Source organism: Gasterosteus aculeatus, chromosome 17, assembly GCF_964276395.1.
Source record: "Gasterosteus aculeatus chromosome 17, fGasAcu3.hap1.1, whole genome shotgun sequence".
Taxonomy (NCBI): domain Eukaryota; kingdom Metazoa; phylum Chordata; class Actinopteri; order Perciformes; family Gasterosteidae; genus Gasterosteus; species Gasterosteus aculeatus.
The window spans coordinates 16389886-16408336 of record NC_135705.1 but is presented as its reverse complement, the minus strand read 5'-3'; the positions used below and the strand labels follow the sequence as shown (position 1 = coordinate 16408336).

The 18451-nt window shown below is 44.5% G+C and overlaps 1 protein-coding gene across 2 annotated transcripts in view; it reads right to left on the bottom strand.

Moving 5' to 3' along the window:
- Positions 1 to 808: 808 nt before the first annotated feature.
- Positions 809 to 18451, bottom strand: part of tafa1b (TAFA chemokine like family member 1b) — a 90962-nt gene continuing 73319 nt past the window's right edge. Inside the window, exons 3-6 of one of the 2 annotated variants that reach the window (XR_013453320.1) lie at positions 16589 to 16729; positions 8528 to 8652; positions 6393 to 6484; positions 809 to 2208 (exon numbers count right to left, since the gene is read on the bottom strand). Coding sequence is in view for 1 of the 2 variants with exons in the window: in XM_040204646.2 (XP_040060580.1) it covers positions 2191 to 2208; positions 8528 to 8652; positions 16589 to 16729 (284 nt within the window). In the remaining variant the exon portion in view is untranslated. The remainder of the gene's footprint in view (positions 2209 to 6392; positions 6485 to 8527; positions 8653 to 16588; positions 16730 to 18451) is intronic. The other variant, XM_040204646.2, reaches the window with a different exon arrangement.

Here is an 18451-nt window from a genome sequence, read left to right as displayed (position 1 = left end):
CAGAATTTGAAGATAATGTTCACAGTACGCCGTTGCAGGGTGCCTGACGCACAGACCCTAAAAATACTTTGACAAGAGTGGTACAACTGACTTGTACACAAACACTCACATGCATTCATTTACAGCAACAATAAGGCACCCAGAGACACTTTGTTACACACAAGCGCTTTCCCTGACACACGACAGTGAGTTCCATTATATGTGAGAAAACAAAGACGAGAACAGCTCATTGAGGAGGAAAAAAAGTTGCCATTGCTCCCTCTGCATATTCCTCCACTACTCTGGCAAGACCGCCGGGAGATTGATGTGTCCGTCTCTTTCATTCCCTCTGTGACTGCTCATCGAGGCACCGCGCTCCACAAAACTAGCCAAATTCCTAAATGATGAATGTATACTGGTGCGTCTGTAGGGAGAGGAAATCTCATATCAGCCGAGACAGGAGGTTGATATTGAAAATCCTTTGGAATTTGGCCTGCAACGATATTGGAAATTCTTTATTCTAATTGCATGAATGTTTAAATGTGCTGTTCTGATAAATCCTTTTATGCCACAAAGGGAATTGTATAAATGAAGCATCAGAGATTTGTTTGTGTGCTCACTGCATGCGCATGTTTGTCTACCCGTAAGTCATTTTCCCACTCGCCTTGCGCTCTTGTTGATTGCTTGTTTACTCGAGCAAAGACTCGGTGTTAACACATCATAAAAATGAAACTCCAACATCTTTCATCCACATATTACAACATATCAAATTTTCATGAGGAGTATTTTTCAAAATATCAGTTTCAAAGGAATGAGAGACTGCATATCGGTATAGAAAACAATTTTTATTTCTCGTAAGGCTGACCTGTAATGTACTTATATCTACTGGGGGATACTTGTACGTTTCTCAATAGTGACTACACTTTCTCACTGTCGTTTTGAATACATCATCTCTATCCGGGGCGTAAGAGCCAGATCAACACGGCAAACACAGTCACGCTCTCGCCCCCTGACCACTTTCCACAGCAGAAATAGATAATTGTCAGATTAGCAGCAGTTTTTCCGCTGCTGTTTTTTTGTCCCTACTGTGTCTGAGTGGGAAGCTCAGACCTTGTTGTCAGTGCTGCTTTCTTGTGTGAGGCAGTTCTATACAGTGTTTTCCTCATCTTTACAGAAACTACAAGCGTTTTCTGGCTTAACCAAGGACATCTGCCGAGTGACCAGTGGTCATTTTTATGACTGCTCTTTTCCAAAGCAGGCGTATTCTGCAAGCCGTCCTATACACACCCTACTGGGACAACAACAGCCTCTGTATAAGTATATTCAGTCGGTGATCAGTATTCCTCCATGGCGATGATCTCCTAATAGAGGCTTACATATATTTTTCAGCTTCTCGGATCTGTCATTTTATACGTGATGTATTTATATATGTATTTATACACAAATTATCTTACACACAAAGAAAATAAGTGCTCATGAATTTACATCGGCCATGCCCACGAATAAAAGTCCAAGTCCTTTGCGACGGTTGAAGGTGAGGCCCCCCGAGGACCCTTAAGCCTCTCAAAGATTCTCCATCAACCCGCTGTAGGCCGCTAGAGGTCTCTGGCACTGACAATCCATTGTTTTTAACCTCAGTGCTGTCCCGGCAAGGCCGTCCACCTGCTGCAGCAAGTCCAACACGAATGCCTTCCACACATAAATAAAAGGAAATCAAGGTAAACCCCCACCCCCCCCCACCCCCGCTTTGCCCTCAGTTCCGTGGATCCAATATGTTCAGTCTCATGTAAGCTCCTAAACCGGTTTACCTTCAGGCAGTGTGAATGTCTTCAAATAATGTTTTAACAACCTCTAAATAACCCCTGCTAAGCTGTTTCAGTTTTTCAGTGAGGGACAGAGGGATGAAAACACAGAGAGAGAGAGAGAGAGAGAAACGGAGAGCGCGAGCGAGGGTCGGAAACTGGCCACAGCTGTGTGGAGGAGGAGAGTCACCAACGTGGGGCTCATTGATCAAACAGGGGATTAGTCTGGTTTCAAATCCTTGGCACCACGCGAAGCAAAGCTGTTTTATCTGGGTGGATATCCTTTCCGTGGTCCCAGGTAATCCAGTCAGTAGACGTGGATGTAATAGTTTTAGTCCGTTCGGTAGGAAGAGAAAGGGTGGATGAAGGGGAAGAGCCTGGCACGCAGCCCTGCGACGGGAGCCCTCTGTTAGGTCCTGGGATGGATCTGCAACACAGAGGAGGAAGAGGAGAGGAGAGAAAACACACCGCACTTAGATGGAACAAAGGCCTGAAAGTGTGCGAGGATTACACCCAGAGGAATTGTTCCGTTTGCGCGTTAGAAAAACAAACCGAGGGGAGTCTTTTGAACCGTGGGAGGCTTTGTACAGCCGCGTCTCACCTCCTGGTTCCCGCCGCTAAAAACAGACAGTTTACACGGGTGGGAACGGCACCGAAAAACGGAGGTGCGGTTGACATTTATAGGTGTACCGGGATATTGCAGGAAGCTCTTTGTACAAAAACACCCTTGTGTGTTTCCATGCTGTGTATGTCTGAGTCATAAATTGATATTTCCCCCCCCTCACACACACCCACCCACATTTGCACGTTCAAAACAAGCTCGCCAGTCATAGCAGAGGATCTCCTCCAGCACGATCAACATTGGCTCTGATAATGGCGTCACGGTCTGAGCTTTCACTGTGTGACTCGTTCAGGGACTCTTTTTCAACCTTGAGACTGCTAACGAACGTCGCGCTTTCCAGCATCCTGTTCAAACCTGAATCAAAATGATGCGTGCAATTCGTTCAACGGCAGAGTCCCTTACCTTGTTACGACCATCGAGGCAGCCCAAAGTATTACAGGATTCCACCTCACCTCCCTTTCAACACATCCCTCTTCGACAGCGTTCCCCGAACACTGCGGGGCTAATTAGAAATCCCATAATCCCGTTCAATTAAGAAATACAGCGGTGACATTTCCTGCAGGCTTGGCAGGTGGCGGACAGGTGTGTGGATTTGATTGCCGAGGACGCTGCTCGAGACTTTGTTAGCTGCTGCATGAAAAGAATCTCAAAGCTCCAATATGTTGGACATGCCGGCGAGAGAGCCAACTGATTTTATTCACCATTTTCCCTTGGTAGGCAAATACAGATGCTCAATATTCTGCCGTGTGTGGTGTGTTGAGAATACTGGGGAGGACCAATCCTGAAAGCAGGAGACTAACTGCTACGTTAATTTGTTTTTAATATTGTGTCAGCGTTGTGCATGTCTCAAAACATAATGCAGTGCAGTTGTTGTGTTGTTGGGAGACTGTAATCGCTTTGACATATTTATTTGATACAAAAGGCTCTTATTCAAGGAAGCTATTTAGGTCATATATCGGTTTCCTTGCCAGTGGGTTCAACATTTTTTTAGCATTTTTTAATGAAAATCAATATGGAACTTTCTAGAATCAAATGTAATTTGCAGCTCTGCCTTTTCTCCTTCTTGACTTTGATCATGCTGTCAGTCCCCTTTGTTATCAGGTTAATCAATATCTCAAAACCTTTTCAAATATTTCAAAGACATTATGTTTTGTAAGGGAGTGCAGATAGGCTGTAGGTATTATTTCCCGATTTCCCATTTATTTCTGCTGTGTGACTAAATTTGACCACTAATTCCACTCCAAATAATACGCGTATTAAAAAGCAACAACTAAGTGCTCTAATGATCCATTACATACATATCGTGATGTTTTAGCAAAGATTTTGCAGGATTGCAAATGTGCAAATGTGCTGATTTGGTCTCTTGCTGGATATTAGACAGCGAAAGGAACAAGGGAACCATATCTACCAATAAGTGGAACACCAGATTCTTCTTTCTTTTGAAGACCAAATGACTCATTACGACTGTCAAAATGAGCTGTCTCGCAGCCCCGTGCTGAGGAAACACTAAGAAGCACTGACGTATTCTCCCATGGTCGTGCCTGTTTGCAGTACAGCTGTTCATTTCAATGCTCTAAATAACTTCACAGATTTAACAAGTGGATTTCACCTCCAGCACTCATAGCAGTGTCTTTCTGTGAGCAGATCTTTTCCTTTCCCCCCCATGATCTTTAAACACATTAATCCCTGGGCTCATCTCAGGTCACATCAAAACGTTGGAGCAGAGAAGGACCTCCGTCACACGGAGAGCCGTTGGACATCACGGCTCACTCTCTAAGAGCCAATGCACCGGAGGTTTGTTAGTGGGAGAAGAGGGGTTGTATGCAAATGCTCGCATTTCAGCCCACGTGTGTGAGAGAAAGAATATAAGTGCCTGCTTTCTTTTTTTTTTGGTCCTCCGTCTCCTCAAATGAAGAGCGCATCAGGTAGCAGCGGATTGCTCGAGGATTTGCTGCCGATCCCGTCTTTGCTGGCAACCGAGCCGTCTGTGTTCTAATTTGCCGACCGCATTAAATGGAAATTTACTCTACTTCAGTTAGTAAAAGGAGCCAAGGACAACTGTGGTAGCAAAATAATTTAGTGCAAACAAGCCTTCTCGTTGTTGTTGTTGCTGAACAAATCAGTCGTGCCACCTCAAACAGAACTAAAGGCCACACCTATAAAAAAAAACTGAAGGCTCCGTTTAATAGAAGAAAAATGGCTATAGATTAATGATTAGCACTCCACCACCTCCTAAACATCTAGAAAAAGACATTAGTTGGACAATCTAGCCATTCTTGGCATCTCTGACTGAGATATAATGAGATATATTGTATGCCGATCACTTTGGCCCTGAAACTGTGCTTTTCTGTCTAAAAAAGATGACCGTGCGTTTTTTTTCTCTAAAATAATGGACACGTGCGTCTCTGAACAGCAAGTAAATGACGTTGGACTGAATGGGAGCCGATGTGAAGTGTGAGTATCCACTCGAGTCCAACGCTTTGTGCTCCGCAATCTGAGCAATTAAGCATTCCGTAGCAGAAATGCTGGCGAGTGAAGTCATTTTCCAGCGTGACATAACTGAAGAATGGCATCGAATGCCTGTCGTGGGTTGTGTTACCACATCCCCGGCCTGATCAAAAATGCATATCCACTCAAGCACACGCCGGTGAGGTTATCACACAAAGAAGTCCCCTCACCATCCTGAAAGGCGGGATGGAGAAGATGCTTCATCGCAGCCCACTCTTTCTGATTGTTTTGGAGGGAGCGGGAATGGTTTGATCTGTTCAGCGAGTCGAGCGGGTAAAGCAGAATCTATGGTGGGCGAGTGTTTTTTTTTGGGATGGTGCTCCCCCCGCTGTTGTTCCTCTCACTGTGCCTTCCACAAACAAAATGGTCTGCCATCTCATTTCTCGTGCCATTTGAGAAAAAGTAAAACATGTATATTATAGTTGTAGATAAACCTGGACCCGCCTCGTCGTTGCGCTTCGCTGAAGCCTTTCACTGGGAAAAAAAGGCAAAACATGCAGGTGAAATGAAATGGCGGCGTATTCAGAAAACAAAAACAAAATAAACATTGTGGTGTTGTGTGCTTGCTGGCGTTTGACCTAACAAATACAAATGAGGCAATTTGGCTTGAGAGGCAGGTGAATGAGGAATGTTGATTAAAAAAAAAAAAGAACGAAAAAAGGGAGCAGAGTGCAGGATAAAAGGCCTTTCATGTAGGCTTGGTGGCTTTGCCGAGTGCTGATAGCTGCTTCAACAAGAGCCCCAGAGGGGGATCGGGATATCAAGTGGCCTCTGATAAGCCTCCACACAACGGGAAAGGGACGAGGGCCTGCCTGGGGGTCTCGCGCACATGTGGGAGCGTACCACACAAACCACCACCATGTGAAACTGATGCGTTCATGCAAAAGCAAGTGCAGTCACACACACAGAGGCGCAAGTAGCACGTCACAGATTAGTGCCTAATGGGATTGGCAGAGAAGAGCAAGTCCCTGTAATCAAGCCCACACAGTGGCCGATAGCAAAAACAGGACATGGAACAAAGGAGGCGATTGAAAGGAGGAGACATTACACTGTTTAGAGACAGCAGGGTTCTGCTGAGAGTGTGTGTGTGTGTGTGTGTGTGTGTGTGTGTGTTGCTAGAGCACTCCATGGGCTGCAGCACATGTATGTTTACCCGTCTATAAACGGATGCATTTCAGTATACGCGCCACAGATTTTTCTGAACGTTGAGCAACTTCCTTTTTCTATGCGACGGCCTTCTGTGCCAGGTGATAAATATTTACAGTGGGCGGCGGTGCGTTCAGTATTTGTGTCACGCCTGCCTAATCATGCACAGCATGTAAACACACACTTGATTATTTCGCGCTGAGTATTCGGGTTAATGGGAAGTCGTTGAGCACGAGTTGGTCCAACTCCTGCCAACCTCCTTCCGACACTTAAGTGCAGTACAGTGATGTGAGAGAGACGGTAAAAACAAAGAATAGCTTGAGAAAAAGACTAACCTTTACAGAAGCAAGAATGCAGCTCAATTTCTGTTGACCCATCCTCTGCATTTTGCTTCCAGAAGCTAAAAAGGGGAGTATGGCTGGGTGTTCTGCAAAGAGAGGGTCAAGAAATTAAGGACACGTGTGTATTGGGTAGAAAAGCAGCTTCCGGCATGACCTTTTCGCCCTTTTAAGGCTTTGATAATATCAGACCAAAGCCCTTTTACACATGGATATGTATCGATTCTCCTCCTCCATTTGTGTGCAGAAATGTAAATGTAGTCTTGGCTGATGTAGAGTAATCTTTTTTTAGAAAAGCAATCATTATTTCCAGTTTAATTATTTCAAATTGTGCAAAGGCCTGAATAGAGAATTAGAGATGCATTCTTTAGAGTTAACCAAGCACCACGCGCCTCACCCGTTCGATCAACTTCTCCCTGAACATCTTGGGCCTGTGGTGACTGTGAAGGGGCTCAGTGAAAGCTTTATGTCTATCTGCGGACATATAAATCTGCAGAACCGCCTTGGGACGCCCCGTGTGGTCTAACCTTCACTGGCGGTTCATCACCTCCCTGTCATCACTTAAGTCTCCGCTCGTATTCTCAGTCATTGTCACCAAGCACTAAGAGGAGACGGGGGGCCGGGGGGTTGCTGAACGCAAGCAGTGATGGGGGGAGGAAGGATCAATTAAATGCATAGAAATCGGGCAATCAACCCGTCCCAGAGTGCTGGACAGCTTCCTTCGAGGACTTAACTCCCTTCATTACTTTTGCATGCCAGTTTACAGAGCCGGAAGGCAGTGGAGAAGCCGAGTGGCAGTTAACTTTCTATCTCTGAGAGGAGTGTGGCCTGAGGCAGAGCCCACCTGTTTGTTTACTGCCTGCTTTATGTTTGTTCTTTACTACTATGGGACCTTAGATAGGTTGCTTACACCGAACACAGTCCACCTTGTTATACAGAGAGCGTAGATGCTATGTGCTCTGAGTATTCTCTTTACACCGCGACACCTTTTAGCCCACACGTTCGACACTGCATGTTTGATTGTTAAATGGCAGAAGCTTAATTAAAAATGAGGGAGGCAATTGGCAGAAAAGCTTTGCTGAAGCATTTAAGCAACGTATTTAAACTGTTATCTCCAGTGATTTCCTTAGTTCAAGTCCTAAGAGGGTGGCAAAGTGAGATCTCACAGGCTTTTCGGCATATGCCGTCTGGAAAAATGTGCACATGGGAATATGTGTGTGTGTGTGTATTAGGGAAGTGGCAACTAATCAATTAAAGTAATTATGAAAATTGTTGGCAACAGATTTGATCATCGATACGTTGGGTTAATGTTCTGCAGGACGTGGACAATGTCTCAATGGGGGCAGCAGCAAACCAGCCAATAAGGGAGACAACGCCATCTTCCTCTGCTCTCCTTTTTCTGTGTAAGCATTTTTGAGTCTTGAGGCAGAGATGAATAACTGAGAAAAGACAGTCACATTACACTTTGTTGTTTGAGAACATACGTAATGGACCGAATTAACTTCGGCCTGTTGGTTACGGATCGAGGTGCTGAAGCTGCCCTCTTAGACATCAGCTGACAGGTAGTAAACATGAACCCACACGGTTGCCAAGCAAGGCGATTTCTGTCGAAGCGTCCTCTCAAGATACAGAGTATTTGGAATATTTCACACTATCGGTCAGAGTGAATCTAAAGTGGAACTGAAACACTATCTGATCAAACATAATAATGATAAACTTACAAATCATATAAATAGCTTTTCAAAATAAAGTGCTTAACAAGACATTTTACCCATTATTTTTTGAGATGCTACAAAATGTGTAGCAATATATTTTTTATATATAGACGCATGTGGAGATACATTACCCCCTTGTTTTTGGTACATGGATTCATCTATGTGTAGTAAGAGCATTGGATAATACAATGTATAGGCTTTGTTTTTTAATAAAAAGCAGTTTAATATGCTTTTTACAAAAATAATACTTTAATCATAGTAATAATTGATAAATTAGTTGTATTCAAAATAGTTGCAGTAGTTAGAGCCCTAGTGTGTGCCTGCCGTATCGCTATGTGTGTGTGTGTATTTCCTGCCGTGGGAGTGGATGTCTGTGCCTAATTTTAAATGCATTTGTAAGTGTATGCGTGGTCTCACTCTTGTGGTCTTGATTTTGTTCCCAGAAGAGCACATCCATCCAGAGTTGTCAGGCAGTGTCTTACACTCTTCTCCCTCCAGACATGGCTCCATCTCACACCACCATTTCCCAATCACAATGGACGCTGTGGAAGGTGAGCACAGATACGAAACAAAGCAAGTTAGTTTATCACATAGACACACTTTCATGCACTGATACAAAAAAATATAAAACTATAATATAAATGAAAAAGGGAAAGAAGAAGAGAAAAGGCTAAAGGGGCATAATTCCAGAAAGAGCAGTAAAAATGAACTAAATACTTATATTGTTGAGTAATTAAAAAACATAGCGAGTAGAGTTTAAAGAAACCTCCCACGCAAACACAATTTGGTTACCCCACCTGTCTAACGCAGACACTATTGTATGGACAGACACATGGATAAGCAACCACACTATCATAACAAACTCCAGAGGAACATAAAGTCTCTAAATGGATCTCTTTCCTCTCTTTTGGCCTCAGAGCAGTTGCCTCGTTGCTGCATGGGTACTTTTGCTGTTCACAATAATGTCTTGTACCAACAGAAATGAACTAGTTTTGATATAGCTACATTGCATGTAGGGGGAGCAATCTAATTTTTAATCAAAACTAATTGCCTCTCATTACCTTCAACCGAGTTCTTCCTCCAGCTATCTGACAAAAACAAATATGTTCTCATCAAGATCTCCCTCCTCTCTCTCCTCTTTCTCCTCTCATTTCTCTGGGGGGAATATGTGAGTTTTTCAAAAAGAAAACGATAATCTTGAAATATGTTACAAGTGTTAGATTATCTTAAAAACACCTTTCAAGCTATCCAAGTTGAACTCCCATAAGGAAACGTGTTTTCCTGTTCTTCTGCAAGCATATAGTTTTAATTTATTAAAAATAAAAGCTGTACTTTTTGTAACAGCAAATATCTCCCAGTATGTGGTTTGTGTCAGCAAACGTGAAAAGTTCAAAGTTCAAATATTTCTTTTTGGCGGGGGGGGGGGGAATTTCCTTTTAACGTAGAGAATATATGTGGCTGAAATGGATGGCTGGAAGTTACTACTTAAAGCTGCCATTTCATTGTCCAAACCAGCTTTTTTGATCCAATTCCGAAACTATAATTTCCCTTCTAGCCTGTGTTGCCAAGGTTACAGGCCAACCACCAATCAATTGTGAGCACGAGTGACATGCCGTCTCCGAGTGATGAAAGAAGACTGTTAAAGTGCAGTCTCTCACAGCACAGAGCTTGCTGTGGTTCGGTCTGAGAAACACACACACACACACACACACAGTGGACACCGAACGACACCCCACTGCTGCTCATTGAACTGGAGGCATTTGCTGACTTCTTGCCTCGCTTCTCCCTCCATGAGCTCGAAGATACTCAATGCCACGATGGGAGCATCCACCAAGTCTGCAAAGCCGCCTTTTGGCTGCCCCCACGGCGGTTTACCTCATCCACTAATTACCACACGTTGGTCCTCCACTGTGCTCCCTCGTCTTGCCCCGTCTTCATTCATGGGCTAAATATGCAGTCCACACTTTACATTCAGCTGTGGTTTAAGGTGCACCTTCTCGCCTGGATGCTGTGCCGCGCACCGCCACTCTGTTAGGCGCCTTTTTCTTTTGCAGAACAAAAAAGGGGGTGTGGGGGTGGTGGAAAAGATGTTTTTCATTCATCAGCCTCTAAGGGAGGCTTAATATTCAACAATTTTAATGCAGAATCTCCTTGAAATTAAAAAAAAAGGCAAATTGATACCTGCAAAGCAAAAATCAATCCCTTTAAATGGAGTGAGAGAGAAAGCCGGAGACGGGAAGAAAGGAGGAAGCGAAAGCAGGAATTGTCTCACACGAGTCGCTGAAACACGAGCGCTGAGAGCTGCTTTGCTTGAAAGCTGAATGATGTTTATTTCCCAGAACTAAATTTACCTCTCATACCATGTGCCCTGTAATCTGTGTGCACAAAGCATGGAAAGGTTATACAAGGAGAGTGGAGGAAACGTCTGCATTAGATGGGCCGGGAGAGTTTTTTCCATTCATTACTTATTTTAACCAATATTAAATTCTTGTTACATATTTTTTCATCAAGGCAGAAATAATTTGTCTTGACGACAGTGATGGAAAAAAAGTAGCGCTCTAATGTGAACACAGATACTTGATGTCTGTGGCTGTGCTGTGGGACAGGACATCTGCCTCTGACCTTCATCACCGGGTGATGCTTCCGGGCCGAGATCCATGCATCACTCTCTGCTGACCGCTGACCTCCAGCAGTGGCTTTAACTACTCCCAGTGCAACCGTCAGCACACAGGTCGTAACCTTTGTTCCAACATCAGCAAAACATGACTCTTCCTGTGTGTCTGTTGGTGAGTGCACGGGGGGGGAAAAGGGACTACTGCGCCCACCAACGGCATTGGTCGAATATTCATTTTCAGATCGATCCGTTTTCAAGCTGAAATCCTTTGGTGTGATTTAAAGCACCGACACCAATTAACATGATTTTCACGCGTTACCATAGCCGCTGTGTTCTGTCAAAGATGACAGACGGGCTTGGAACAATCAGAAAACCAGAGCAGAGAGAGTGCTTGATTAAAAGAAGTTAGCCATGTCGCTGGCTGGAGTCTCTGGCTTTTTGATGGACAAAGAAACGGAGAGTGGGACTTGAATTGATTGAAAAACATGAAGCAATGGACCTTTTTACAAGTGCATCTGTCAGATCACAGGTGAGCGCGCGCTGTGATGGATTGAACTCGCTGACACGTTGCTGCCAGGTAGTAGAATGTTTGAACACCTTGACTGATGAGGATGTCAATTGATTTCCGTCTGCGTAAAGAATTATGAATGTGGGGGCTCGATGAATAGTTTATGCTTTTTAACGCGCAGCGCCCTGCACAGCGCTAGCTGGGCTTAAATGAACCCTAGCAAAACATGGTTCCAATGATGTCACCCTCAGTGTCTATATTTGACGAGTCTCTTAAATCAGCCAAGATTTGGAGCGCAAAGCCATTGGGCTTTGAATTCTCACGCCGTTTTGTTTGGTCATATCTAAAGTCTGCACGGTCAGTGCTTCCTGTAAGATTACATTTAAAAATCAGCCTTACTTCTTATCCACTGACACATTCAGGTCATCTATCTCACCAGCCAGAAAGTGCTTTTTCTTACCTAATCACTTTACACCAGGCCCCCCGATCACCCAGTTATTAACCGAACCCAGGCCCATCAATCCATCACTCGTTCACATAGTCATGGAAGTAGGGAAGAGGAGTTACACCGAACCGCTCAATGAGGATAGAAAACACTGTTCCATCCTAATGAGACACGGGTGAGAGTGCAAGCATTTTGCAGCAACGGCAAAGAATTGAAAAGTTCACAGGAGCGTGAAGCAAATGAAACAAGTGTGTAATTAGAGGGACTAAGACTCAAACCTCTGAACCCGAGGTCAGCTTCACAGAGTCATTATTCTGCATTAATCCTTACCCCTCTCTGAGAAGAGAGAGCAGAGGTTTGATTAGCTATTCGATGAATTAGGGTCTGCCTTTCTAATCACTCAGCTTTTCTGAATACATAACGGACACCTGTAGGCTTCAAGACTCATTTGATTTTTTTCCAGCATGTTTTCATTTTCATTCAAATGAATTTTTGTTGTAAATCTATTGAGCATCAAAGGTGTCCAGTGATTCCGCTACGATAGTGTCTCTCTATCGCTCACTACCTTTGTTCATTTTTAGCGGCCATGAGTGAGTGTGACTCCAGGCCTGTGGATTTCGGTGTGTTGATGTAGGTGTGTGCCTATTAATGGTTGAACAACATGTCTTTCTGTTGTGTGGTTACATCCTTTCCTTTTATGTGGGTACAAAAGGCATTTATGAAAGCATATCTCCCACACATCTGCCATATGGTGCTTTATGCTCGCCCGCTCGAGTTGTGAGAGCAGAGAGGAAAATGTAAAAAAAATGAGACAGAAACTAAAGAGAGAAACTAAACTGTAGAGACCTTTGAACTCTTGCCGAGGGTCAAACCCTCTTCTAGCGGATCAAAGGTTGAGAGTTTAATCACATCGTCGACGCGACGTGAGAGCTCAACGGGAGGAGGAGAAAACCTGCTTCCCAGTCATTATTCTCCACTTCTCCCGAAGGTCTTCACCCAAACCTCTTTTTGGACCCAAAAGTATATCACTCTTTTTTTCAGTCCCTGTGATGGATCCTTGTGATGTAACAAATACGTTTTAACTGATCTGTGGACATTGACCTTTGCATGCTCATGCTATTCTGAAAGCACCGCAGCGCCCTTTGTCCCTCCCCTCAAGTGGCTTCCATGTGTCCCTCCCCCCAAAGCCCCTCCGGACGCATCTCAAATGTACCATGACAACCTGTCATGCTCGGCTATACGCGCCCACAGCCAAACAGAAGGGTTCATTCCCCATCAGTGATTAGCAGCGAGCCGGCATTTGCGTACATTTCTTTTCGAAAGAGTTTGCAGCTACATGACAACACAAAGTGGGCGCATGTGCGGGTATTAGGGCATCTGCAAGCGTGTGTTGGGTAAATGAGTGCATATTTGTGTGTGTGTGTGTGTGTGTGTGTGTCGGTCCAGAATGCGGCTGAGGGCTTACATGTCTCACACACTGGGATAAAGGCAGTGGTGCAGTGACGAGCGCCTAATCCAAGCGCATGTGATCAGGCCCGGCGAGGCTGGAGAGATATGAGCGTTTGACTTGTTAAAAGGGATGTTCTTCACTAAGAGCCTCGTTGGCCCTGACATATCTGGGACATAGTTCTCCTTGTCAAAGCTAATAATCAATTCCCACTAGAGGGATAATCTGACAGCAGGCCACCACCGCCAAACGCAAGCTGTCCTCACATCCCCACGTATTATTAACAACCCAAACAGTTACCAATGGCAACCGCAAAAAGCCCACGAGGGCCGTGATCATGAGGTGTAAACACCAGACAATGGGGCCGATTGTGGTGCTTTGATGTTGCAGCTTGATGCTAATGAACGATAAGACAGCTAATCGGCCGGATTGTCTCTGCAAATTCTAACCCTCCAAGCTACGTCTGTTGGTCCAAACCAAATTACCTCTAAAGACTCACCGGCAATTCTATTTTTCTTCTTCTTTCTTGTGGTGTTTGTTTGGGGGAGGATAACCTGTGTACGCTACGGGGGGGGGGACAGGTGTCCCCCAGAGGTGCGGGGAGACGAGCTGGTCTGCTGTATCGTTCCTCATCTGGAGGGTACATTAATAACGCCAGGACCTGAGGGTCAGGGGGGTGGGGGGGGGGGGGGGGTCTCTATATGGGCCAGGCCAGTGTGCTGCTGAGGGGCCAGGCCACTGACTCCACAAGTCACAATAATCCCTCACATGGCGCAACGGCAGTCCGCGGGGCTCGGTTTTGATGAACATGTCCAACTTTCTGGTGCACTTTTCCGAGGCAATCAAAACCCTGCAAACAGAGCGGACCCTCCCCTCCGTGTCCACGTATTTCCACACTTACCAAAAAGATCTTTTAATTAAATGGCGTGTTTGCAAAGTGCGACACCTCCGACTACAGATGAGCTCTTATGAATAATAACATAAGTTTGCCGTCTGCCCTTCAGCCCTCATCCCTTGGGGTTTTTATCGTTAAATAAATAACAGCCTGATTCACTTCCGAGCAAGGGAAAATCACCCGAAAGCCCCCAATTTAAGAAAATAAAATAATAAAATTAAGAGGTCAGGTCATCTTTGCTCTTTCAGTGTGGTGCAATGGTGCTCGATACTGCAGTCTGATGCTCATTGACTTGTCACTTCCATTTTATCACCATTCTTGTTAATCAATATACATCTAGGGCTTTCTGGCTGCGGTAGCCTGAAGCATGGAGGCTTGAAGTGTTAACCACATACTCCGGCCTCTCCACCTCCATTCTGCTGTCCGTGTAATTCATTTTTATACTTTTGTCGTACTTGCTACTTTTACTGTTACATGTTTTGATTTTAAAAGGAGTGGACACCGAATCACCCTTGGTAAATGTCAAATAAAGTGACTGAATAATCAAGAAAAAGGTGGGAGGGAACCGAATTGATGTAAATAAGGGCCACATTTTAACAAGAGCCAAACTACACAAACGTACATTCAAGTTCAAGCTTACACAGAACTGTTGGATCATGCTCACAACTGCATTTTTGCTAAAACTTTTTAAAACATATCTAAATAATCAGTGAAGTGGTGAACTTTTCCCAAGGGTGACACCACACATCAGGGGGCCTTTTAAGGGTAAAGTATTAATTTCACAGTCGAGGTGTCGTTTTTTCTTGTGGCAAGAACATGTCTCAATTTGATGGTTTATTTATTTAATTCTTTTTATTTAAAGTTCGTCTTCGGCAGCGGATAGTGAAATAGAACTCGAAGAAGGTGCTGAGGAATAGTGTCTGGTTGTCTCTGAACAAGCACAACACAGTCTGCTAAAATATCTGCATCGTAAGGTCAGAGCTCGGCAAATGTTTCATTCAGTCCAAACACATTCCTCCTTATTCCTCCAAAATAAAAATGTTTCCTTTCACTGCTAAAATTTTGCAGGGTTTAGGTTCCTTTTTTCATCAGAGAGAATGTTTTTTTTTCTTGTGTCATTCTTAGCTCATATCCAATTTATATTGGATGATTTTCTTGAGTGTCAGCTGTGGCTAACCAACCCTGTGAAGCCCACTGAGTGGGCCTGTCTGGCCCCTCATGTACCATCCCTCCTAATGAAGACGTTTTAGTGTCATTTCATGGCGCGAGGGCAGTTGGAGAGATGACTTTGATCTCTGCTGAAGGTGGGGGTGTGATTGAGACTGAGGAGGAAGAAATTAGCTTCCTCGAGTGAAGTTCTGTCTCAGTAGACCCGTGTCCTCCTAGTGGTTTTTACCCCTCTCATGGAAACGCTTTTGACCCTTTTTTTTTTTTCTCAGCTGAAGTAATTCAGGTGCACTAGCCCGAAGCTTCCCTGACTAGTGTTCATTAGTTATTCATTTCCATCAGGCCGAACAGCCTTAGGCGATTTGATCTGCTACGTACTCCCTGCTCATGTGTTCAACAGCCCAACTGGATCATCCCTAAACTCCCATGATGCCCAGCAGCACAGCATTGGGTTCTTAAAGGTTGAATGTATTTTTTGGGGCGATACGGCGAAGGTCGTCGTCTGAGGTGTTTGTTAATGCATAATTCATTCAAAACAGTCTATCGTACGTATCCGAAATGTGGAATCAACACCACACGTCTAGCATAAAGCTGCAGTTTGGCAGCTTAATTTTCAAGAAGTCTCATGAAAAAGAGATAAACGGATTTATTGACATCATCATAACCTATTTATTGTAATAATTACAAATTATGCAACAAATACTTAGATGGTTTTCTTTGCAAGAAAACTAAATTAACAATATTTAAGTAGTAACCTAATTTTTTAGGGTTAGGGTTAGGGTTAGGGTTATATATAGGGTTATATATATATTTTAAGTTATATATAATTGACAGATCACCACCAAATTAAAAATGTATCTTTTTCCCTTTCCCGTAGTGCTATTTATCAATACAGACAGTGTTGTGTTAGTTACCTAGTTTTGGAGATACCGACTGCCACACAGAGTGTCTATAATGTGACTATTTGGAAAGAAATATCGCATTGAGTTTTTGAACGGTACTTTCAACATCACAAACCAGGTCCCATATCGGCCATTTGTAGTCTAGAGAAGAAGACATTTCTTCAGCTGATATCTTTAGCTCCTGGCAACTCGCACCAAAACAATCTCAATTGATAAATGGCACTACAGGTGAGAGAAAAATATCTATTGTTCATAAAGTGACCCTTCCCTATAAACTACCCAATAGCTTTGAAATTCCTAGGCCTTTATTTCAAGGTATTGTTAGGGCTAGGGAAAGACTGTTGTCATGGCAAATAATCGGGTCATGGTTACAGTTATTAAAAATATGAATCATGTCTACAGGCCTGTGTCAGGAGGCAAACGCTTGGCTCCTGCACAATGTATACATCATTCCTGAGCGTACTGGTTATACAAAGTTAAAACACATTAGGGTTCCTCACCATCCACACAGGAGGGTTTGTTCCGAGTCGTCCCGGCCACTTTCCCCGGTAAACAGGAACACTTGACGGTCTGAGAGCGCTCCTCAATGCGGTTCTTGTTACAGCATCGGTGGGCGGCAATCACCTCGCAAGTACCTCCCTCTGCAGACAGACGGGACAGACACAGTGGTACATGGTCAGTACATGTGAGTTAATGCTTAATGTGACACTAAACATGTCACTGAGGGTGAACCGATGCAAACACAGTGTTCCTGCAGCTTTTCATTAACCGCCTTAACAGCAAATGTCCACGCAAGCAACGGTAATGTGAATGAGGCTCGGGCCGAGATGAAGTCGACTGCCTCTCGTAATAACACGAGGCCCGCTGCCGTAAAATCATTGGACTCTTTCACTATGAGTATGTGTAACAAATTGGCCCTCAAGGCATCTCAATTATATCATTTAATTGCCTCTCACTTGATGCTGGCTGTTCTCCTTCCAAACCAATCAGCCTATGAAGAACATCACCTCATGCACTTAATATTTATTAATATGCCTGCCTTTGCACTCTTGATATCTTCCATATGTTGTCAGTAGGGTGGAAAAACGACACGACTTTGGCCATGCTTCTCCAAGGAAGACCTCATCGTCAGAGGCCTCAGTCATTGACTTAGACGGCTGAGTCCCATGGCGGAGCCAACACAGTCTTGGGCTATACTACACTAAAGCATTAACTCCAAAGCACGGGTGACATCACTCAGAGCAAATGCCGTACAATAGGTTCTAGTGTGACAAAGGGGGGTGTCAAAACAATTCTGTGAAAATAGAAGGGGGAAAAGTCGCCGATGGCGGTGCCGGGTCAAAATAACAATAGGGAGGATTGCCCATGGGAGGAAGAGGGGGTGATGGAAGCGGAGGGACATCCTGAAATGGATGCGACGGCCAGAGAAGGGGAGAGAGAGAGAGAGAGGGTACAAGGTGTGCCTGACTGCCAGGGACTGGCCGTGCCAGTGAGTAATGAGGGAGCCACTGGAAGTGCCCCCTTCACACAATTATAAAGCGTGGGGCTAATGCAGCCAGCGGAGCTGCAGGAGAGAGGCCCTCCATCACCGCTCTCCCCTTTTCTTGCGCCCCGGGAAAAACTCTTTATCTTCCCTTGACAGCTACTACAACAGACACCAGCATCCAACAATTAAACTGGAAGCTCATCCCTGGCCGCAGAGGAGGAAAGGAGAGGAGGAGGGTCGAACCTCTCCTCTCCAATCCACAGAATGTACAGCATAAAGTGGAACCAAATGCCATCCTGTCTGTGCCTCATTTCAGTTTTAAAGACTCTTTTCTCGAGTTGAGAAGATGCATTTTCTTCCATTGGCATGACAACAACCGGCGTGTGTTTCTCTTGCCGGGGTGGTTGTGCAAATGTTTGAAATGGCTCGGGTCATGAATTGCGGAGCTGAGCTTACAGAAGCAGAGACAAGTTTGGCTACAGTTTTCTTCTCCCATTCCCGTCACTGTCTGCTGTGGCCAGACCAAAGGCCGCCGAGTCCTGGATTACAAGGCAAACATTTGCAGTCCTGCTGGACCGTGCTGTCGTGCAGTATTAATGTCACTCTTGTTGTCAGATATTTCTGTGCTGAAGGAGGCAGAACACAGACTATAAATGCGACAAAAATTGCCCTTGAGTTGGCTAAAGGCCAAACCCCGCAAAGTGTTGGTGGGTTGAATATTTTACCCGGCAGCTTCTTGTCCAGCAGGTCTCTGAATAAGTGAGGACTTTACGCTGCATCACAGAACACACACTTGGGTTGATTCCCCTCAGCTAGCTTCTAAGCAGGACAACATCGGTTTAGTCAACCAGGGACAGCAAAGGGAAACCACTTTCAT